A 24,652-nucleotide genomic window follows, 5' to 3' on the forward strand; every position below is an offset into this window, starting at 1 on the left:
TTGCCAGTTTGGGGAGACTTTAACATTTAATTTCTTTAAAAAAAAAAATCTGAAGCATATTAGTGAAATGTTAAAATTTGAGTTCTTGTTGGCCAGGCGTGGTGGCTCAAGCCTGTAATCCCAGCACTTTGGGAGGCCGAGACGGGAGATCAGGAGATCAAGACCATCCTGGCTAACATGGTGAAACCCCGTCTCTACTAAAAAATACAAAAAAAAAAAACTAGCCGGGCGAGGTGGCGGGCGCCTGTAGTCCCAGCTACTCAGGAGGCTGAGGCAGGAGAATGGCGTGGACCCGGGAGGTGGAGCTTGCAGTGAGCTGAGATCCGGCCACTGCACTCCAGCCTGGGCTACAGAGTGAGACTCTGTCTCAAAAAAAAAAAAAAAAAAAATTGATAAAGTTGGATGAGTAGCTAACAGGTATTTGTTATATTCTCTATATGTTTCTGTATGCTTAAAATATGATATAATTTTAAAGGATAGAGTAGTGGAGGAAGTCATAGTAAAATTTATGGGAGATCAGTATAGATTTTAGAGACCAAACACAGTTTTAACTGGCTGGCAATATTATTATAGAAAGATATTTGCAGGATTATAGGTGACTTTTTTATAGATGTCTTTTTGCTTATCTGTTGTTTCTAAATTTTCTACAGTGAAATGGTACTACTTTTATCATACAAAAGCAAATGAAAAAGAACGCTATTGGCAAAATATGTAAATGTCATGTAGTTCTCAACAGGCCTGCCATGAATCACCTTGGTGTGTAGGAGGGGCCTGATGCTGTTAGGTGGTCGTTGTGCCACAGTATTCCTGAGTCAGGGAGAATGTGTTTATTTGATTAGCTCCCTCTGAAAGGCAGTATCAATGTGGCCAAGAATTTGGACTTTGAACCCAGGCAGCCTTCCCATTGCTTGAAAGGTTAGCTCTTGCTTTCCAAAGCAGGCCATGAAAGGTATGTATCCTCTTCCCTGATGTGTTCAAAGAGGAAGGGACTTGTCGAGACTTCTTTTTTGAACCTGGAAATAAGCTATGTAGTGCCTACTGCAAGCCACAGGTTAATATCTTAAAGGATCCGTTTGATAAGCCTTCAATGATGACGTTTTAATCGGTCCTGTTTTAGGGCAACTTCTCAATCCGTACAGCCAAGATGCAGCAGTATGTGTGTGAAACCATCATCCGCATCTTTAAAAGACATGGTATGTACGCCCTTTTTAAAAATGATATTTCTTCTCGTAAGACTTTTTTCATCATTAGAAAGTGCTGTGAGTGTTTGGGCATACCATATTTTACTTTCAAATTCAGTTATAAATAATTGACATCATGTGGAATTTAAGCTTATTTTTGAAACTGATTTGAATGCTACAGCCTCGCTGTTGATACTAAAATGCAATTGGTTTGTGGAGTCAGAAATACGACCAAAGTGTCAAACTTAACTCTAGGTGAGCTCTCTATTTATAAATTTAGAGAACTAAAGAAAAACTGATATGATTTCAATGGTCCCAGTAGCAATTACTTAACTGTCAGGTTTGTGTTAATTTTAGGTTGCCTCCTAAGAAGAATGTGAACCTGATGATGAGCTATTTTTTCTCATTTGGTGTAGGAGCTGTTCAGTTGTGTACCCCACTACTGCTTCCCCGAAACAGACAAATATATGAGCACAACGAAGCTGCCCTATTCATGGACCACAGCGGGATGCTGGTGATGCTTCCTTTTGACCTGCGGGTGAGGCTGGGAACACACTGCTGACAATCAGGATGCTGTATCTAGTCACAGGATGGCATCTCTGTTAAAGGATTTTTTCCCTAGGCTTATAAATATCACCTGTAGGAAATGTATTCTTGAGGAAGTTGTCAGAGTGAGAGCATTATTGGAGTGGAGGAAATGTTTGGTCCTGAATGCCTCCACCTTCCTAATAGCACAGGTGTTTATGACTCTAGAACTGGAGGAACCCTGCATTGCAGGTGCCACATGTGCACCTCAGTGTTGAGTGACCACAGCAGGTTAACCCCACCCACTCAGACAAATAAATGTAGTTTGTTTGGTTTTTTTTAACCTCCTGGCTAGATCTTCAGTAAACATCCTAACATGTTAATGCCTAGAACAGTTAAATTATTCTAACAGCAAGTGTTTCTCCTAATTGGGTATGCTGAGTTTTGCCTGTCCTGCTTTCTTCTGACCCCCAGGGATCCCGACAACAGCAGCAGTCTTACTAGTCTTTCACTCACACAGTGTTGGCTGCTAACAAGCTGTCTGTGGTGCTGTATGATAGAGCAAGGAAAACATGAAATGCGTGTGACAGACAAGGGCTTAATACCTCTCATGTGCAGAAAGCACTGACAAGGGGAGACATGAGCAAAGGATATAACCAGGCAGCTCTCAGAAGAGAAAATGTGCATGGCTGATAAACTTCTGAAAAGCTGTTCCACCTCACCAATAATAAAGAAGTGCAAAGCTATCTCAACTTCACCCATCAGACAGGAAACATTTTTAAATTAATGTTATCCAGAGATGACAGGGGTGTAGGAAAATAGGTACTTCCATATGTTGCTGATGGGAATGTGGACTGCTAAACCTTTAGAAACGTAACCTAAAAGTTTATAATGAGACTTTTAAAATTTTGATGCACATTCTCTATCCTTAGAACCAGCAATCCCACTTTGAGCAATTTATTCAAAGAAAGAAAAACACATTAGTATATGAATGTTAAAAGGATGTTAATTGCCATATTATTGAGGTAGCCAAAAACTGTCTGCCTGTTTATCAATAGGAAAATGGTTGAATAATTTGTCAACAATATTATGGAATATTAAGGAGCTATTGAAAAGAACATTGAACTAGGCACAGTGGCTCATGCCTATAATTCCAGAACTTTAGGAGGCCTAGGTAGGAGGAGTGCTTGAGCCCAGTAGTTTAAGACCAGCCTGGGCAACATAGGAAGACCCCATCTTTACTAAAAATTAGCCCAGTGTGGTGGCTCGTGCCTGTGGTCTCAGCTACTTGGGAGGTTAAGGCGGGAGGATTGCTTGAGCCCAGGAAGTCGAGGCTGCAGTGAGCCATGATTGTGCCACTGCACTCCAGCCTGGGAAACAAGGCAAGACTCTGTCTCAAAAAGAAAATTTAAAACAAATTTTTTGTAGAAATGGGCTGTCACTGTGTTGCCCAGGGTGGTCTCAAACTCCTGGACTCAAGCAGATCCTTCCGCCTCAGCCTCCCAAAATACTGGAATTACAGGCGTGAGCCCCCATGCCCAGCCAATCTATATTTTTATATAGATCAAATATGTATTTTTATATATGTATAAGATGAAAATACAGTCAGCCCTTCATACATATCTTTGGATTCCACATCCACATATCCAGCCAACTGTGGATGGAAAATACTCAGGAAAAAAAAAAAAAATTCTAACAAGCAAAACTTGAATTTACCATGTGCTAAACACTGCATTGAATCCACACAAAAGAAGGGATGTATAGGCATAGTAGTAGATGTTATAAATAATCTAAAGATGATTTAAAGTATACAGGAGGATGTGCATAGGCTGTAGGCAAATGCTATGTCATTTTATATCAGGAACTTAACCATCCACTGATTTTGGTATCCTTGGGGGAGTCCTGGAACCAATTTCTGAGGGACAGATATACATATTTAGATATAGCCATATTTATACTTGATTTGTAGGAATGTGCGTGGCATATTGTTAGCTTTTTTTAAAAAGTAAATTTCAAGGGAACTCTATTATCCCATTTTTATTATAGAGAAGGAAAAGTTTTTTTAAAAAAAACAAAACTGTATGTGTACAGGAGGCTGAGGCTGGAGAATCACTTGAACCCAGGAGATGGAGGTTGCAGTGAGCTGAGATTGCACTACTACACTCCAGCCTGGATGACAGAGCAAGACCCTGTCTGAAAAACAACAACAACAAAACAAAAAATAAAAAACTGTGTATATAAGGTATACTGTGTGTGTTTGCATACACTTGACATATGTGTAGATACACACATTTGGCCCTCTACATCCTTGGGTGGGTTCTGCATCCATGGATCCAACCGAGGATGGAAGATACTCAGAAAAAAAAATTTTCACAAAGTTCCAAAAAGCAGAACTTGAGCTTGTCACATTCACGTGTGTGAATGACCATGCACATCAGGTTGTTTGTGTCACCAAAGAGTAAAGTGTCAAAGAATACACTCATTTCGACCATATTTTTTGGAGGGGGGAGTGGAATCTTTTTTTTAAATCTGTGTCATGTGGCTTATGGTGAAACAGGTTTTGCGTTTATAATCTAAGAAGAAATTCCTTCCACATTCCTTGCTTCTGTTTTTCATTTATAGTGAGTAAAGTGACGTGGGATTATTCTGAGGTAAAGATAAATAGACAGCAAATCAGATCAGACATTTGCGCTTTGTTAAAAAAAAAAAAAGAATAGAAGTGCAAATACTTACATAGCTATACTTAAAGCCAGCTTCTTATTCTCTAAATATTAGGAGACTACAGTGCAGATTTTAAAATATCAGCTCCCGTTCTATAAGCTGATATTCAAATGCAAAACATTAAAAAGTGAACGTATGTTGAGAATTTGGCCCATCAGTATTAATGATACCATGTTGGATCTCTTGGGGCAATCTGACAATGGTTTTACTGGTTGTGGTTACTATTTGAAGGTGGTTGTTAAGAATTTATTCTAAGAGATTGATAGGAAAATCAGGAAATTCACCATAAGAGAGAATACCCATTTTGACTACATTACTATAAAAGTGACATTTTTTAAAAATTCATAAATAAATAACTTGCACTAATTTTAATTGGACATAATAAAAGCTCCACAGAGAATATTTAACTAAAAGTGAACTTTTTAAAAAAAACCTAAGAAATGCCACAGTGAATAAGGTTCATGGCATATCTAGCAGTAGAGTCCATCACTAACCGAAACACTGAAGAACATTTCAGGGAGTGTGAGTGGTGAGCAGTGCATAACTTAGTGAATATACTAAAAGCCACTGAAGTACGTACTTGAAAAGGGGTGAACTCTATGGGACAGGAGTTAGGTTTCAATAAAGCCATTATTAACAAAAGGAGTGTGGTAGCTGGCACATTTTGACATTGACCTTTAATATTTTGTTTATTTTTCAGATCCCTTTTGCAAGATATGTGGCAAGAAATAATATATTGAATTTAAAACGGTAAGAAACAATAGGGGATTCCATTTGGTAGACATAGGAAAAAATAGTTGAATAATTTGTCAACCAAGGAAGAATATTTTATTTCCTGTGATCCTTACACAGTTAAGAATTCTGGGTTCAGAATATTGAGCTTAGAATACGATCCAGAAGCCCAGCCACAGTACCCCTTCCTGTAAGGTAACTAGGACTATTAGAAGGAATGTAGCAGGTAGGTACCGTCATGTTCCCACAGTCTATTCTGTACCTTCTAAATGTCCCCAAGCAACATAGCTAATTATTTCCACAAACAGTTGCTTCGTAAAAACATCTGGCTGTTCATGATCACAGATGGCCCCTTTTAAAACTTAATTGGTGGGACAAGTGGCCAATGGTCTCTATGTGAAGACTGCCTACACAGGTAACCGAACAAAAGCTGCTTGTAGAGAAGTGGAGTAAACCCAGCAGGAACGCTGAGCACTGAGGACCTCCAGGCACTTAGCCCTGAAAAAAGGCTTTCTGTACATTCAAATACCACAGGGGTCCAACAGTGAGATCTTCATAATTTGGAGCAGTATTGTTGTCAATGAGGTACCCTACTTTAAAGCTCCTTTCTTCAACTGAAAACAAAGCTCTTTACATGTTTTTATTCTAGCTACAAGTGAACAATTAATAATCATAGCCCTATGGTGTTGGTATCCCTGTGTAGAAAGCAATCAGTAAGGTAAAATTTTTTGGTGTAATTTCATCTCTGTTTCAGACATTTAAAAAACCTTAAGCCCCATAGCTTAATAGTGGCAAAACTGGGAATTGGAACCTAGATCACAAGGCAAGGGTGTTCCAGGGCAAATCTGTCTTTCAGTCCTCTTGATCATACCACTGATTAATTTTTTTTCATATTTGTTTCTTATATCTTGTTCAACAATTTCTCATACGTATTTCTTTCTAGTAAGCAATGACCTTAGAAATCTGGGTTTCTCTCTCCAGATACTGCATAGAACGTGTGTTCAGGCCGCGCAAGTTAGATCGATTTCATCCCAAAGAACTTCTGGAGTGTGCATTTGATATTGTCACTTCTACCACCAACAGCTTTCTGCCCACTGCTGAAATTATCTACACTATCTATGAAATCATCCAAGAGTTTCCAGCACTTCAGGTTCCTTTCCATATTTTAACATTCCAAGATTCCCCACTATAGTTCTTCACCAAGTGTGGTGAGGAAAACCACAGCTACAGACCTGCTTCTCAGTCTGTCCTGGAGATGAATCACATCTTTACTAAAGTAACTGAGAAGAGCTTGATGATGTGGCTTTTGAGTTTCATCTCAGGCTCTTACCTTCACAGGAACTGGTTTTGTTTTGGGGGATGGGTGTTCTCTACCCATTTTTCCAAAATGCAAGATATCAGGCTAAGATTCCTAAGATGCTCTTAGCCTGTTCATACCCTGTTTGGAACCCTCAGTGGCTCCATCCTATACCCGATCTCTTCACTCCCCAACTTCCCTTTTCACCAAGTCTGCATGCTGCCAGCCCTTTTCAGGCTTCCCTCGCCACCCCACACGCACGCCCTGTCATTCCTGCCACCGTCAGTCAAATGTTCCCTTGTCTAGAAAGTCTTTGCCTAGCCATGGTTTGGGCCCTTTCTCCCCAGGAAGCCTGACTGCACCCTCATTGATTAGTTGGCCACCTTTTCTTCTCAACTCTCACAGGTCTTGATCTGAGACAGCCATGTACTACCTGGAGTTATGTTCATTGTTTTCTCCAAGCAGAGCATATGTTTTTAGGGCAGAGCCTATGAGTCCTCTTTGCCATATACCCTATTGCAGCCAGCTTGGCACATGGCTCACCACTCGGTAAATACTCATTAATCAATTTGCGTGGACAAAAGTTAAGATAACTATTCCACCAGCCTGTGCTTATGAGTCAATTACTATTGGATCAGATCCTTTTGTCTTTGAAATCAACTATCTCGGGCTTTTTAACATAGCTGAAGACCAGAGTTGTTTTTGTTTTGTTTTGTTTTGTTTTTGAGACAGTGTCTCCCTCTGTCTCCCAGGATGGTGTGCAGTGACATGATCACGGCTCACTGCAGCCACTACCTTCCAGGCACAAGCAGCCCTCCTGCCTTGCCGGTTGAATAGCTGGATCTACAGGCATGTGCCACTGACCCCAGCTAATTTTTTTTTTTTTTTTTTTTGTAGAGATGGAGTTTCCCTATGTTCCCCAGGCTGGTCTTGAACTCTTGAGCTCAAGGGATCCTCCAACCTTGGCCTCCCAAAATGCTTGGATTACACAGGCATGAGCCACCACCCCAGCCAGTCTGAGTATTTTGGATGTATATAATATGGTATTAACTTAGAGTATACTTTGACTATAACAGTGCAAAAAGAATGTAAGTAAAAAAATAAACTAGGGCCGGGCGCGGTGGCTCACGCCTGTACTCCCAGCACTTTGGGAGGCCGAGGCGGGCAGATCATGAGGTCAGGAGATCGAGACCATCCTGACTAACATGGTGAAACCCCATCTCAACTAAAAATACAAAAAATTAGCCAGGCCTGGTGGCGGGCGCCTGTAGTCCCAGCTAGTTGGGAGGCTGAGGCAGGAGAATGGTGTGAACCCGGGAGGTGGAGCTTGCAGTGAGCCAAGATCTCACCACTGCACTCCAGCCTGGGCAGCAGAGCGAGACTCCGTTTCAAAAAAATAAATAAATAAACTAGGAAGCTATATGCTAAATTCAATCCTTCCATTGTATTAGGATGACAAATTGGTGGTAAGTTTCCAGATTTGGTCATATACCAGTAATTGCTTTTATAATGAAAATAGTAATTTTTCTCCGTATCCCAGGAAAGAAATTACAGTATTTATTTGAACCATACCATGTTATTGAAAGCAATACTCTTACACTGTGGGATCCCAGAAGACAAACTCAGTCAAGTCTACATTATTCTGTATGATGCTGTGGTAAGCATTTAATTACTTACGATGTTGAAAGAGAATACCTTGATGTTGAAAAATAATGACAATAATTCCTGATGATTTTCTTACCGATGCAGCCATGAAACTGAATTGGGAGTCTTATCTCCTTCCCTCATTGCTCTAAAGTGAAAGAACCAATTGGCTTTAATTGTATCAACAGTTAACAAGTATTGGTTGAGCTTTTGTTCCATCCTCAGCCCTGTGCTACTAATAACCGCTGGAGTGTTTTTCAAAAGGCTAACTTCTAATTTTAAAAGATCAAATTATTTAATTTGTGAGATAGTAAAGTTCTTCACTAACCTACTTATTAAGGCAAGAAATCACTAAGTAATTGGTCCTGATACTTGCCAATAATAATTTCGAAGATAGTTAACATTGACTGAGCCCCACTCTGTGAGCTAGGCATTGTTCTGAGTTCCTCTGATGGATGCACTCACTTCACTCTCACACTAGTGCTGCTATTACCTTTCCTTTACAGCGACCAAGAAGAGTGACTGTTCGTGTTAAGATAAACAGTGCGCCTTGCTCCTGATTCTTCCAGTCTTCCTGTGCTTATCAGTAAAGTCATGTGTAGATTTGCATTGATTGAATTAGGGGAGAATGGCTTCGACCTCTGGCGGGGCCTCATTTACCACCTCCTCCCTGTGGGACTGAGGCTATGGTACCTCCAGTTACTCTTCCCTAATTTAGTCACATCATAGTATTCATTACTTTATAGTATATGTGCAGGTACAGAGCTTGGAGGGGGATGCATTGAAAATATGAATTAGTGTTATATTACGATGCTAGGATGGAAGTGAATGCTTAGGTTTTCTAATATCTTTTCATGTTAAGTTTTGTTTTCATATTGAATAAGAGGCATCCAGGAGATGTAAGAACTAACAGTGCCAGAAAGTCTATGGTTAAGACAGAGTAGTGGAAGTCCTTACATAATGGCTTATTGTTTTTAATACACCAAAAGGATTAACTAGCTTTTCTTTCATCTGGCAGGTACATATCAATGGCCCAGAACTTACTGCTTGTTTCTTAGTGGTTCTTTACTCCCCCTAAAGCTCTGCTGCTATTTGTCAGTGACAGATACAATATGATGTCAGTCGGACACTGGCAGAAACCCCAGGGATTGTGCGAGGGGCTTCAGCTCTTACTGATTCATGTCCCACGGCTACAGCACATCTGCCAGCATGGGATGAAATGCCCAGAGCCTGGCCTTTGTTAGGGGAGCCCAGAGCAAAATGACTCCCTCCCTGCCCAAACAAATGCCCTCATTAAGCCTGTCCAGATCTGGGTCATCTCACCATTCAGCAAGTACAACTTTCCCCTTTTAATTCTTTTATGTGACGGTTTTTCAGATTTTACAATAAGTTAATTATGGTTTCATGTGAATTGGGGGAAAAACATTTTCTAATCACAGAATTAAATCTATTCTGTACCATTAGGAGCAGTTTGTTCAAAATGAAGGCTGTAATTCTCAGAATTAGCCTGGAAATTGTGTCTTGTTCAGGACCACATTTGGCGACTCTCATTGTTACCTTTTTCTTCCACATTAGACAGAGAAGCTGACGAGGAGAGAAGTGGAAGCTAAATTTTGTAATCTGTCTTTGTCTTCTAATAGTGTAAGTACCTTCTAATGGTATTATTACAGCTTTCTCTGTAATTTTGTGATACCAGAAAATGTCACCAAATTCTCGTTGCAGTAGGGTAGCAGCGCTTCCTACTGCCTCGCAGATGCGGTTTTCCCCTTGAGTGTTAGGTACCATGGCAACCTCTGGGCTTAGAAGGGAGAAACTAATGCTGTGATCAAAGAGTGTCTCTCCATGCTTCTTCTTGATATGCTGTAATCATCCTGCTCTTTCTTGATCAGCAAATACTTTTCTTTGACACCCCTTATAGAACTGTGCCTGGTAGAGCCTCCTGCTGAACAGACCTAATACCAGTTGTCCTCTTTTGAATTAGATTATACGGGACTAGAAGGAGGCACAGAATTCTGCAAATTCATCTGGGGAGCTACCCTTCCCCTACCTCCATGTCTTCTAACTCCTCAGAGTTGAAATAAAGCTCTTGCTTTTCTGGTATGTCTCTTAATCTTAAAATCTTACATTTGATCCCATCATCAGTAAGGGAGATCTTATGGAGTAAACAGTTTGGTCATATTCTCTCCATAGGCATCAGATTGATCCCAGATCTTTGGTACAGTAACCCACACTTAATTGAGTAGCTGAACAACAGAAGACAACAGGGATTTTGTACATTTTCCTGAATATTTAAATAAGAAAAGTTTTTTTTTTTAATTTCCCAGAACCCTTCTAGCCTCTTGTCTGACACTCAATTATATGATCTTGTGTTGATCAGCAAAATTCACATATGGGATAGATTAAAATATGATTGTACATAGGGAAGACAGAGTCACTCAATCTTTCGGACACCTACAGTGTGACAGGCACAGTGGCAGGGATACAAAGAGGAGTCCAAAGACTGCATTCAGTTCTTAGTTCCTATTGGCCTTTAAAAAGCCACAAGGGGATATGCGCAGCACGTATCTGCCCTCAACTCTGTAAAACAACTTTCAAAGGGCACACAGAAACCACAGTTCAAAGAAATCACCCCTTTGCAGGTAGGGAAACTAAACCAGATGCATAGCACTAGGAGTTCTGAAAATTGAGCCAGGTTAAATCTTAAATATTTAATATCGGGGGAGATAGTAATGATATGCAAAGTAACCCAACAGCTAAATATCCAAATATGAAGAACAATATACAGTATTTACATATAATCTGAACATGTACATAGCACACACCTATGTGCAGAAATAGTCCCATGTGTAAATAGCACAGAGAATCTGCACAAGACTACCCAGTTCAATGATTCTATACCCAAAGTTTCCAACCCAAAAGGTTAATTGAACTAAAGTCACATTTCAGAACGTCTTTTTTTTTTAAGAAAGTCTTATAAATATACATTTGGATGTAATAACCACATTGGTTGTTCATATGTCAACTTTTCTTTTTGTTAAATCTCTAACCACTGGTTATTTGATGATGCTAAGCATTAATTAGACATGTGTTTGATTCATTTAAAAACAGAAAAATAGTATCTAATAAAGGCATTTGGTACTTTGATTATTTTGAAATGTACTGTAAGGGTATTAGGAAGGGGAGTAGAAATATTGCCAAAGAGTGTCACATATCTGACCCAGTCCTCTTATTTCACAAATGAGACACCTGAGGCCCAAAGAGATGTTGTGATTTGTCCTGAGTCACATGGAGTTAGTTGATGATAGGGTGAGGATCAAAATCTGGAGACACTGACTTCAGTGCTTCTGATAGTTTATTATTGGGGTAATTTAATGTTCAAATTTATAGAGAAGAAATCATTTTTATTTTCTTAAAAAATATTTTAAATACATGATTTTAAATTTTTTTTTTTTTTTTTTTTTTTGAGATAGGGTCTTGCACTGTCACACAGGCTGAATTATAGTGGCACAATCATAGTTCACTGTAACCTCAAGCTCTTGGGCTCAAGAGATCTTTCTGCCTCAGCCTCCCAGTTAATTTTTTTTTCTTTTTTATAGAGGGATTGCAGGCGTGAGCCATTGAACCCAGCCAAAATTTTTATCTTTAATATAGTAAGCAGATTTGTATTAGTCTGTTCTCACACTGCTAATAAAGATATATCCGAGAGTGGGTAATTTATAAAGGGAAGAGGTTTAATGGACTCCCAGTTCCACATGGCTGGGGAGACCTCACAATCATGGTGGAAGGCAAGGAGGAGCAAGTCATGTCTTATATGAATAGCAGAAGGCAAAGAGAGAGAACTTGTGCAGGGGAACTCCTCTTTATAAAACCATCAGATCTCATGAGACTTATTCACTATCACAAGACCAGCATGGGAAAGACCCACCCCCATGATTCAATTACCTCCCACTGGGTCCCTCCCGTGACACAAGGGAATTGTGGGAGCTACAGTTCAAGGTGAAATTTGGATGGGGACACAGCCAAATCATATCATTCCACCCATGGCCCCTCCCAAATTTCATGTCCTCACATTTCAAAACCAATCATGCCTTCCTGACAGTCCCCAAAAGTCTTAACTCATTTCAGCATTAACTCAGAAGTCCACAGTCCAAAGTCTTATCTGAGACAAGGCAAGTCCCTTCTGCCTATGAGCCTGTAAACTCAAAAACAAGTTAGTTACTTCCTGAATACAATGAGGGTACAGGCATTGGATAAATACACCCATTCCAAATGGGAGAAATTGGCCAAAACAAAGGGGCTAAAGGTCCCATGCAAGTACAGAATCCAGCGGGACAGTCAAATCTTAGAGCTCCAAAATGGTCTCCTTTGACTCCATGTGTCACATCCAGGTGACGCTGATGCCAGGGGTAGGCAGAGGTTCTCCATAAGGGCCCCACCCCTGCAGCAAACTTCTGCCTGGGCATCCAAGCATTTCCATACATCCTCTGAAATCTAGGTGGAGGTTCCAAACCTCAATTCTTGTTTTCTGTGCACCTGCAGGCTCAACACCACATGGAAGCTGCCAAGGCTTGGGGCTTGCAACCTCTGAAGCAGCAGTCTGAGCTGTACCTTGGCCCCTTTTAGCCATAGGTGGAGCAGCTTAGACACAGGGCACCAAGTCCCTAAGCTACAGAGAGCGGAGGGGCCCTGGGCCCAGCCCATGAAACCATTTTTTCCTCCTAGGCCTCCAGGCCTGTGATGGGAGGGCCTGCCATGAAGACCTCTGACATGCGCTGGAGACATTTTCCCCGTTGTTTTGGTGATTAACATTTGGCTCCTTGTTACTTATGCAAATTTCTGCAGCTGGCTTGAATTTCTCAGAAAATGGGGTTTTCTATCTCATCGTCAGGCTGCAAATTTTTTGAACTTATATGGTCTGTTTTCCTTTTAAAATTGAAAGCTCTTAACAGCACCCAAGTCACCTCTTGATGCTTTGTTGCTTAGAAATTTTTTCTGCCAGATACCCAAAATCATCTCCCTCAAGTTTAAAATTCCACAAATCTCTAGGGCAGGGGCAAAATGCTGCCAGTCTCTTTGCTAAAACATAGCAAGAATCACCTTTACTTCAGTTCCTAACACGTTCCTCGTCTCCATCTAAGACCACCTCAGCCTGGATTTCATTGACCATATCATTATCAGCATTTTGGTCAAAGCCATTCAACAAGTCTCTAGGAAGTTCCAGACTTTCCCACATTTTCCTGTCTTCTTCTGAGCCCTCCAAACTGTTCCAACCAGTTCCAAAGTCACTTCCATATTTTTGGGTATCTTTACAGCAGTGCCCCACTCTACCAGTACCAATTCACTGTATTAGTCTGCTCTTGTGCTGCTAATAAAGACATACACGAGACTGGGTAATTTATAAAGGAAAGAGGTTTAATGGACTCACAGTTCCATGTGGCTTAGGAGGGCTCACAATCATGGTGGAGAGCAAGGAGGAACAAGTCATGTCTTACATGGTTGGCAGCAGGCAAAGAGAGAGAACTTGTGCAGGGAGATTCCTCTTTATAAAGCCATCAGCTCTTGTGAGACTTATTCACTATCATGAGACTATCATGGGAGGGACCTGCCCACATGATTCAATTACCTCCCACTGGATCCCTCCCATGACACATGGGAATTGTGGGAGCTACAATCAAGATGAGATTTGGGTAGGGACACAGCAAAACCATATCAAGATTATAGGAGGCTTTAACATTTTTTGGATTTTTTAAAAATTTAAGTGATTTATGATTAACTCTAAGATTAAGCTATGTCAAGCTTAGCCTTCATTCAGCCCTTAGTTTTCATGTGCCAATTTATGGATGAAGTAGGTTCTACTTGCCTACAGTCTTAAAATGGCTATAATTTTGTTTCTTAATAATTTCTACTTTAGCTGCTGTGAGTTTTCTTTCTGGCTTCATGACTATGGTTGTTTCCTGCACTGCCCTCTTCTTGGGCAGTCAATGAGTACAGCTGGTGAGAGCCAGGATCTGGCATCCAGGTGGGAGGAGAAGGAAGGGGGGAGGATCAGGAGGCTGCCCACAGGAGAAGACATCTCAAGGTTGCAAATAGGAAGGATTCAAGCCAAGGAAGGGAATTTCTAGCTAATTCTGAATTAAAACAAGTCAGACTCTGCCTCCTTGTCCCCCCATGTGTATGCCTGCGGTAACAGGAATTCATGAGAATGAGAAAGGTAAAGAGGAAAAATACTGGCCTGAAAATAGATAATGGAAGCTCTGCTAGTGCCAGGGTCTACTTTGCTGAGTCAGCATTAAGTGTGAGTAAATGTATCTGAATAAAAGTGAACCGTGAGTATGTGTCTAAAGCATTCCCGCAAGATGCTTTCGAGTTGTTGGAAGAGGATAATCCTTAGTCAGGATTGTAGCAAAGGCTAAAATAGTCTTTGACCACAAAGATAATCGTATGGTCCCATGTGCTCCCGCTCCTGCAGGTGCACACAGTCGGTGCAAAGGGAGTCTTCCCCTGCCATGGATGGGCAGCTAACTGTGCCCCTTTGCTTTCCAGCTGTGTCGACTCTACAAGTTTATTGAACAGAAGGGAGATTTGCAAGATCTAATGCCAACAATCAATTCATTAATAAAACAGAAAACAGGTATTGCGCAGTTGGTGAAGTATGGCTTAAAAGACCTAGAGGAGGTTGTTGGACTGTTGAAGAAACTCGGCATCAAGTTACAGGTTTGGCAACAGTTTGATACTGGCAGTACAAATGTGTAGCATTACTAATAGCACAGGGAGGAAATGTGTTTCATTTCACTAATGCTAGTTAGTGTTTTATTTTTCCAGAAAAACTGCTTTCTGTGTTTTGGAGCATTTGATATTTAGTAATAATTTTGGCTTACATCAGGATTTCTTTGCAAGTGCCACTGTTCCTATCATGAAGCAGTTCTTACTGTGTTAGCCTCAGAGAGGTGGTTATTCTTAAAGAGAAGAGAATTTATTTTACATGTCAGGCTATTGTTAAACAGACTTTGTGCTAGATCTTACTAAATATTTTGTTTATGCTAAATAGATTGTTCTGATGCTATTGATGGGAAACACCGTTTTCAGCATTATATTCCACATTCTAACTTTCAAACCCTTGACACATTTGTATGGCATCTCTCTTTATAGGTCTTGATTAATTTGGGCTTGGTTTACAAGGTGCAGCAGCACAATGGAATCATCTTCCAGTTTGTGGCATTCATCAAACGAAGGCAAAGGGCTGTACCTGAAATCCTCGCAGCTGGAGGCAGATATGACCTGCTGGTGAGGGCTTGCCCTTTATTTATTTGTTCTGACTTAATTTTATTTCTTCTCAACTTGTTATTTTGAAATTTTCAAACTAACACCAAAAATTTGAACCAGTATTATCATTGGATACTTCTATTAATATATCTTTCATCTAGGAATAGAAATATAACGTGAACCACATTTGTAGTTGTTTAAACTTAAAAAAAATTATATTATTTTGCAGGATAGTTGCAAAGATAGTATAGAGAGGTCTCATGTACCATTTACTCTGTGTGTGTGTGTGTGTGTGTGTGTATTTATTTATTTGTTTTTGTTTATTTATTTTTTGGAGACAGGGCCTTGCTCTGTCACCCTGGCTGGAGTGCAGTGGCATAATCTTGGCTCACTGCAGCCTCAACCTCCCTGGGCTCAAATGATTCTCTCACCTTAGCCTCCCAAGTAGCTGAGACTACAGGCATGCACCACCACACCCAGCTAATTTTTTGTATTTTCAGTACAGACAGGGTTTTGTGGTGTTGCCCAGGCTGGTCTCAAACTCCTGAGCTCAAGCAATCCACCCGCCTCAGCCTCTCAGAGTGCTGGGATTACAGGCGTGAGCCACCGCACTGCCCCTTGCATAAGCATAGTAAAATATCAAAACCAGAAAATTGACATTTGTACAATGTATGTGCATCATTCTTTTCCATTTTACCATGTGTACATTCCCATAACAACCACCATAATCAAGGTACAGAACTATTCTATCACCACAAAGATTTATGGGTATCAACATCTTATCAATTCAAATGAAATGTAGAAACTTTACCTCCCTGTATGTCTCTACCTCATGCCCCATTTATAATATAATTGTCTTAAATATTTCTTCTAATACATTGAGATCCACATCAAACAGTGTTAAATTTTTTTACTTTACTGTTAAATATAATTAGAAAACTCAAGGGGAGAAGAAAGTCTGTTGTATTTACCCCAAATTTCTGGTTTGTGATGAGAAATTTGCTGTTATTTGAATTACTTTTCCCCTATAGGGAAGGTATTTCTGACTTGATGCTTTAAAGATTCTTTTCTTTGTCTTTAGTTTCAAGTTAAATTATGATGTGTCTTGGCATGAGTTTCTTTGGATTTATCCTGTTAAGGGTTTGCTTAGCTTCTTAAATCTATAGGTGTATGTCTTTCGTGAATTTGGGGATTTCTTCAGGCGTTATTTCTTTGAATTTTTTTTTCAGTCTCACCCTCTTTTTTCTCTCCTTCTATGACCCCAGTGACGTGAATGTCCTTGAGGTTATGGGACATTTTTGTCCAGGCTGATCTCACACTCCTGGCTGCAAGCAATCCTCCTGCCTTGGCCTTTTAAAGCAGTGGGATTATGGGTGTGAGCCACCACACCTGACCTGGAATTTTAACTATTTAGTAACATTAAGCAAAAAGAGACAAGTGGTATCAATTTTATAATATATTTTATTAAACCTAGTATATCCAAAATATTATTTCAACATGTACTCAAATTTCTAAAACTTATTAACAAGGATTTTACATTTGTTTCAAAGTCTTTGCAGCCAGTACGTGTTTTACATGTACAGCATGTGTCAATTTGGATTAGCTGTATTTCAAATGCTCAGTGGTCACTTGTGACTAGTGGCTGCCATATTGAACAGTTCAGAGTTAGATGTAACATTTGTTAATATTTTTCTAAATTTGCATGTGTGCTTGCTTCTCGCTTTTACTACACACACACATTTCTTTTTGTTGAACTCTTTGATGATGAGCTGCTGACAGAGCACTCACTCTTTAATCATTGTTTTCCCCGTAATCACATTTTCTTTGCTATTTCATAACCGTAACTGTTTATGTCTCTCCACAGATTCCCCAGTTTAGAGGGCCACAAGCTCTGGGGCCAGTTCCCACTGCCATTGGGGTCAGCATAGCTATAGACAAGATATCTGCTGCTGTCCTCAACATGGAGGAACCTGTAAGTCTGGCTTGGCTTCCCAGCATACTTCGAGGTGTCTTTCTTTTCTAAAAGTACGATTTGCCTTTTGCAGTCATTTACATGGGGCTTCAGATGTGAAAGCTATAGACCCAGGGTTTTGAAACTTACCTTTAATATGGTAGACAAGCCTAAGACTTGATGTCAATCCCTGCATTTCAGTCCTTATCATCTGTTTTCTAGCTGGGTGACCTTAGACCAGGGGTCCCCAACTCCCGGGCGGCAGACTAGTACCCATCTGGGTTAGGAACCTGTTAGGAACTGGGCTGCACAGCAGGAGGTGAGCAGCGGGCTAGTAAACATTACCACCTGAGCTCCACCTCCTGTCAGATCAGTGGTGGCATTAGAGTCTACAGGAGCATGAACCTTGTTGTGAACTGTGCACGCAAGGGATCTAGACTGGACGCTCCTTATGAGAATCTAACTAATGCCTGATGATCCAAGGTGGAATAGTTTCATTCCAAAACCATCTCCTCCCCACCCCCACACCATCCATGGAAAAATTTTCTTCCGTGAAACCAGTCCCTGGTGCCAAAAAGGTTAAAGACTTCTGCCTTAGACAATTAATTCATCCTTCCCTAGCCTCACTTTCCTTATCTGTAATGTACCATATAAATGTGAGATGTTATAGTTATTGACAGGTTCTTATCAAAATTTCTTATTCAGGCCAGGCATGGTGGCTCATGCCTATAATCCCAGCACTTTGGAAGGGCAAAGCAGGCAGATCGCTTGAGCCCAGGAGTTCAAGACTAGCCTGGGCAACATAGCAAAACCTCATCTCTACCAAAAAATACAAAAATTAGCCAGGCGTGGTTAATTAGCTATGCACCTGTAGTTCCAGCTACTCAGGAGGCTGAGATGGGACAATCGCTTGAACCCAGGACGGGGAGGTTGTAGTGAGCTGAAATCATGCCACTTGCACTCTAGCTTTGGCAACAGAGCCAGACCCTATCAAAAAAAAAAAAAAAAAAAAATCCTGCTGTGGTCTGCAAAGCTAGAAATAGCTTTCTTCCCCCCTTATATTTCAGGCAAGATTAGTTTTCCCAGAGAAAAATAGTATTTTCCTAAATGGCTCAAGGTAGTTGAAATAATTTCTGTCTTGAAAGACTAATATAACATTTTTTTTTTTACGATGGCTGAGCATGGTGGCTCATGCCTGTAATCCCAGTTGTATCCCAATAAGGCCAAGGCAGGTGGATCACTTGAGGCCAGAAGTTTGAGACCAGCCTGGCCAACAAGGCAGAATATCATCCCTACTAAAAATATTAAAAAAAAAAAATTTTGACCAGGCTTGGTGGTGCATGCCTGTAATCCCAGCCACTCTGGAGGCTGAGGCAGGAGACTTGCTTAAACCCAGGAGGCAGAGGTTACAGTGAGCTGAGATCGTGCCACTGTATACCAGCCTGGGCCACAGAGCGAGACTCTGTCTCAGAAAAAAAAAGAAAAAGTTTTTTGACTGTGTCTTTTTTTTTTTTTTTTTTTTTTTTTTTAACAATGTTGTTTTGAAGCCAGGCCTTCGGCACGCTGCGTTTCTATACAGGATTTCAGGAATGCCCATCCTCCCAAGAATGCTGCCTCCTCTCCTGATGCTGGTTTCACTTCCATGCCTGCAGTCTTGCTCCTCTAACTGTAACCGTTCTGTTTCTGATCCAGGTTACAATAGGCTCTTGTGACCTCCTGGTTGTAAGTGTTGGCCAGATGTCCATGTCCAGGGCCATCAACCTAACCCAGAAACTCTGGACAGCAGGCATCACAGCAGAAATCATGTACGACTGGTCGCAGGTAATGGGACAAAAGGCACCTGTGAGTGAAGTGCGAACAGCTATGGCTCTCATGGCAAATATCCTCTGCACCTTTAGACTGTCAGACTCTGTTTATCTCTGTAATTCGAGTCGTCTCCTGTGTTAGTTTCTGATTGCTGCAGTAACCAATTACCACAAACTTACTGGCTTAAACACCTATTTATCTTACATTTCTGGAAGTCAGAAATCCAAAAGCACTTTCACTGGGTTAAATTCAACAGGGCTGGCTCCTCTGGAAGCTCTAGGGGAGAATCTGTGTCCTTGCCTTTTCCAGCTCCTAGAGGCCTCCTGCATTCCTTGGCTCATGGCTTCTTCCTCCATCATCACACTCAACAATGAAGCACCTCCTTCCTCGCTGACCTGTGCTTCTGTTCTTACTGTCCAGCTCTCTCATATATGCACCCTGTGATTACACTGAGCCCACCCAGATAATCCTGGTTGATCACTCACAGGTTCTAGGAATGAGGATATGGACACCTTTGCAGGGCTGTACACCAGCCTACCACACTTGTGAAGGCACTCGGTGCTTAGTGTGTTTTGAGCTCTGTATCCTGAGACCCCCCACAGCATGCAGGCCTGACACTTGCCATGGGTATGGAGGTGTGGAAAGTGGCACCCAGGACACATGCCTGCCCTTTGGAATGGGGGGTGTAAGCAGATCATAGAAGAGGTATACTTCCAGGAGATCATCCAGGTTGTACCCACATTCGCCCACACTAAAGGTGCCCCAGAGCATGGCGATGACCAGGGACACAGACCCACCACCCTCCCACCTGCTCTGTTTACATCACCTGCCGGGAGGCTTCTGAAGCTGCTGCTCTTTACTTGTGTGTGTTTGTGTGTGTGTGTGTGTGTGTGTGTGTGTTGTATCAAAATTCATATCAGAAGTGTACTGAGCAACAATTTTTTTTTTTTTTTTTGAGACGAAGTCTCGCTCTGTCGCCCAGGCTGGAGTGCAGTGGCCGGATCTCAGCTCACTGCAAGCTCCACCTCCTGGGTTTACGCCATTCTCCTGCCTCAGCCTCCCGAGTAGCTGGGACTACAGGCGCCCGCCACCTCGCCCAGCTAATTTTTTGTATTTTTAGTAGAGACAGGGTTTCACTGTGTTAGCCAGGATGGTCTCGATCTCCTGACCTCGAGATCCGCCCTTCTTGGCCTCCCAAAGTGCTGGGATTACAGGCTTGAGCCACCGCGCCCGGCCTTGAGCAACAATTTTTAATCATTTGACAGAACAGTGTCCTCTTCTACTTGTTCACTTGTTTCATAAATCATTAGAGAAGTGTTCTGTCCTGCAGTAAAATCCAAGCCTAGTGGTCAGTGACCTCAGTCCTGTACAGTGGCATCCCGCAGGCTTCTCTGCCCTGTCCTGGTTTGTTTCTTCAATTCTGCTTTTCACCTTCCCTTATTTCCTTCGTTTCCTTCATTTTCCTCAGAGGCTTTTTCAGTGTGTGTGTGTGTGTGTGTTGTGTTGTATAATTTGGGGCATCTTTTATTAAGTCTTGAATCTTTTGAAAACCTCTTACTATTGATTGATTATTCATGGCCCCTTAGAACAATCATGAAGGTAAGGAAGGCAAGAGAGGCCTTGTTCCTCCCTTGAATTCTGTATGCTTCTTCCTTAATATTTCTATCTCCCTGAAGTCAGCACATTTAGTAATTCACATTGAGAATATAATTGGAAACAGTATTTTCATTCTCCTTAATTACTTAAAGCTGTTCCAGGTGCTCTGTGTTTATTTTCTACACTATGTTTGTTTGTTTCAGTCCCAAGAGGAATTACAAGAGTACTGCAGACATCATGAAATCACCTATGTGGCCCTTGTCTCGGATAAAGAAGGAAGCCATGTCAAGGTAAAGACGCCAGAGATTTTTTTTTTTTTAATACTTTAAGTTCTAGGGTGCATGTGCACAATGTGCAGGTTTGTTACATATGTATACATGTGCCATGTTGGTGTGCTGCACCCATTAACTCGTCATTTGCATTAGGTGTATCTCCTAATGCTATCCCTCCCTGCTCCCCCCACCCCACAATAGACCCCAGTGTGTGATGTTCCCCTTCCTGTGTCCAAGTGATCTTGTTGTTCAGTTCCCACCTATGAGTGAGAACATGTGGTGTTTGGTTTTCTGTCCTTGTGATAGTTTGCTGAGAATGATGGTTTCCAGCTGCATCCATGTCCCTGCAAAGGACATGAACTCATCCTTTTTTATGGCTACATAGTATTCCATGGTGTATATGTGCCACATTTGCTTAATCCAATCTGTCATTGATGGACATTTGGGTTGATTCCAAGTCTTTGCTATTGTGAATAGTGCCACAATAAACATACATGTGCATGTGTCTTTATAGCAGCATGATTTATAATCCTTTGGGTATATCCCCAGTAATGGGATGGCTGGGTCAAATGGTATTTCTAGTTCTAGATCCTTGAGGAATCGCCACACTGTCTTCCACAATGGTTGAACTAGTTTATAGTCCCACCAACAGTGTAAAAGCATTCCTATTTCTCCACATCCTCTCCAGCACCTTTTGTTTCCTGACTTTTTAATGATTGCCATTCTAACTGGTGTGAGATGGTATCTCGTGGTTTTGATTTGCATTTCTCTGATGGCGAGTGATGATGAGCATTTTTTCATGTGTGATCCCTTCCTTACTCCTTATACAAAAATTAATTCAAGATGGATTAGAGACTTAAATGTTAGACCTAAAACCATAAAAACCCTAGAAGAAAACCTAGGCAATACCATTCAGGACATAGCCATGGGCAAGGACTTCATGTCTAAAACACCAAAAGCAATGGCAACAAAAGCCAAAATTGACAAATGGGGTCTAATTAAACTAAAGAGCTTCTGCACAGCAAAAGAAACTACCATCAGAGTGAGCAGGCAACCTACAGAATGGGAGAAAATGTTTGCAATCTACTAATCTAACAAAGGGTAGGTTCTAACAAACTTAACAAAAACCTAACAAAGGGTAGAATCTAACAAAGGGTAGGTTCTATCCAGAACCTACAAAGAACTCAAACAAATTTACAAGAAAAAAACAAACAACCCCATCAAAAAGTGGGCAAAGGATATGAACAGACACTTCTCAAAAGAAGACATTTATGCAGCCAACAGATGCCAGAGATTTTTTACAATTCAGTAGTCAGGTGTTACCTGTGGAACACTTGCCTTCACACTGAGGCCCCGGGCCGTGTAGGTGGCTGGAAATCCATTCCCTCTGCTCTCCCTTTCCATTGTTGGGTTTCTTACTGAGGAAAATGTGTATAAAATAAGAAAGAGAGTCCACCTTCATTAAAGCTTTAAAAAGCAAAACAAACAAAAAAACTGGCTGTGGTTTTTTCCTACTTTTCTTCTCTTGTTCTCTTTTTCCATCTAAGAAAATAAGAATAAGTAAAGTTGATTTCTGCTGATAGGCATATCCTCTCACTGCTTTGTAACCAGTTTTACTTTTTTGTACTCAACTAAAAGTGTTCCTAAATATACCACCTCTTAACGTTTATTTCTAATTATTTTTAAAGGGAAAAAAAACTTTCTTAAAAATATTTTTCTCTTCTAATGTTTTTGCTTGGTTTTGATATCAGGGTAATGCAGGCCTGATAAAATGAGATAGAGAGCATTCTCTCCTCTTCTGTTTTCTGTAAGATATTGTATACAATTGATATTAGAAGTCCAACCTCAAATATTTCTACATAGAGAGCTATTCTGGTCACCTCTTTCTTCTAGAGGCAGCTTTGGTTTTGGTAGTTTATATCTTTCCCAGAACTTTTCCATTTCATCTGAGTTTTCAAATATTTCCCTGTTATTGTTTCACTGTCTCCAGGATCTGCAGCGTTGCTCTCTCCTTCAGACCTGATACGGGTAATTTGTGTCTTCCCTCTTTTTTGTCTAATCAGCCTGGCTAGAGATTGATCAATTTTGTCTTTCCAAGAACCAGCTTGTGGTGTCATTGGTTTTTCTGAGTTTTTATTTGCTCGTGTGTTTTCTCTTTTATTCATCTCCACTCTTACCCATTACTATTTTCTTCCTTTTGCTCATTTTGGATTTAGTTGATTCATTTTTTAGTTTTTTCAGGTAGAACTTTAGAGGAGGAATTGACAGACTACAACTTGGACCAAATTCAGCCTGTAGCCTACTTTTATAGGTCTGTGAACTCAAAGTTTTTACATTCTTTGTTAAAAAGCAACAACAAACAAAGGAGAGTGTGTGACTCAAACTATGTATGGCCTGCAAAGCTTAAAATATTTCCTATCTGGTCCTTTACAGAAAAAAATTCAAAGCTTTGTTATTATACATATTTAGGATTTTATATCTTCTTGATGAATTGTCTTCATCATTATAAAATATTCCTTATCCCTGCTAATATTTCTTATTCTGAAATCTTGGTTAGTGTTTATATCACTACCTTTCTCCATCCTTTTATTTATTTATTTATTTATTTTATTTTTTTTTGTTTTTTGTTTTTTGAGACTGAGTCTGGCTCTGTCGCCCAGGCTGGAGTGCGGTGGCCGGATCTCAGCTCACCGCAAGCTCCGCCTCCCGGGTTTACGCCATTCTCCTGCCTCAGCCTCCCGAGTAGCTGGGACCACAGGCGCCCGCCACTTCGCCCGGCTAGTTTTTTGTATTTTTTAGTAGAGACAGGGTTTCACCGTGTTAGCCAGGATGGTCTCGATCTCCTGACCTCGTGATCCACCCGTCTCGGCCTCCCAAAGTGCTGGGATTACAGGCTTGAGCCACCGCGCCCGGCCCATCCTTTTATTTTTAACCTGTCTTTTTTTTTTTAAAGAGATGGGGTCTCATCGTGTTGCCCAGGCTGGCCTTGAACTCCTGGGTTCAAGTGATCTTCTCACCTCAGCCTCCAGCTGGGATACAGGTGTGTGCCACTGCACCGGGCTAACTTAGCTATCTTTATATTTAAAGTGAGTTTCTTATACACAGTCACTAGATTGACTTTTCTTCTTTTCTTTTTTTTTTTTTTTTTTTTTTTTTGAGACGGAGTCTCGCTGTGTTGCCCAGGCTGGAGTGCAGTGGCGCAATCTCGGCTCACTGCAACCTCCACCTCCTGGGTTCAAGCGATTCTCCTACCTCAGCCTCCTGAGTAGCTGGGTTTATAGGCACATACCACCACACCCGGCTAATTTTTGTATTTTTAGTAGAAACAGGGTTTCACCATGTTGGTCAAACTGGTCTCAAACTCCTGACCTCATGATCCACCCACCTTGGGATTGTTGGGATTACAGGCGTGAGCCACCGTGCCCAGCCTCCTTTTTTGTGTTTTGTTTTTTAGTTTTTTTGTTTTTTTGTTTTTTCTAACTCTGACAATCCTGGCTCCTTTTTTTTCTTTTTTTTTTTTTTTAGACAGGGTCTCACTCTGTCACCCATGTTGTAGTGCAGTGGCATGATCTTGGCTCACTGCAACCTGTCTCCCAGGACCAAGTCAAGTGATCCTCCCACCTCAGCCTCCTGAGTAGCTGGGACTACAGGCACGCACCACCGT

The 24,652-nt window shown here is 41.0% G+C and overlaps 1 protein-coding gene across 1 annotated transcript in view; it reads left to right on the top strand.

Annotated features, from left to right (window-relative positions):
• EIF2AK4 (eukaryotic translation initiation factor 2 alpha kinase 4) overlaps positions 1–24,652 on the top strand; it is a 106,935-nt gene that overhangs the window by 71,261 nt on the left and 11,022 nt on the right. Inside the window, exons 22-32 of the mRNA XM_025390492.1 lie at positions 1,118–1,193; positions 1,598–1,719; positions 5,128–5,177; positions 6,141–6,309; positions 7,997–8,113; positions 9,676–9,741; positions 14,644–14,814; positions 15,250–15,384; positions 17,228–17,335; positions 19,007–19,135; positions 20,920–21,006. Coding sequence (XP_025246277.1) covers positions 1,118–1,193; positions 1,598–1,719; positions 5,128–5,177; positions 6,141–6,309; positions 7,997–8,113; positions 9,676–9,741; positions 14,644–14,814; positions 15,250–15,384; positions 17,228–17,335; positions 19,007–19,135; positions 20,920–21,006 — 1,230 coding nt within the window. The remainder of the gene's footprint in view (positions 1–1,117; positions 1,194–1,597; positions 1,720–5,127; positions 5,178–6,140; positions 6,310–7,996; positions 8,114–9,675; positions 9,742–14,643; positions 14,815–15,249; positions 15,385–17,227; positions 17,336–19,006; positions 19,136–20,919; positions 21,007–24,652) is intronic.

The sequence above is a fragment of the Theropithecus gelada genome, chromosome 7a (assembly GCF_003255815.1).
Source record: "Theropithecus gelada isolate Dixy chromosome 7a, Tgel_1.0, whole genome shotgun sequence".
Taxonomy (NCBI): Eukaryota; Metazoa; Chordata; class Mammalia; order Primates; family Cercopithecidae; genus Theropithecus; species Theropithecus gelada.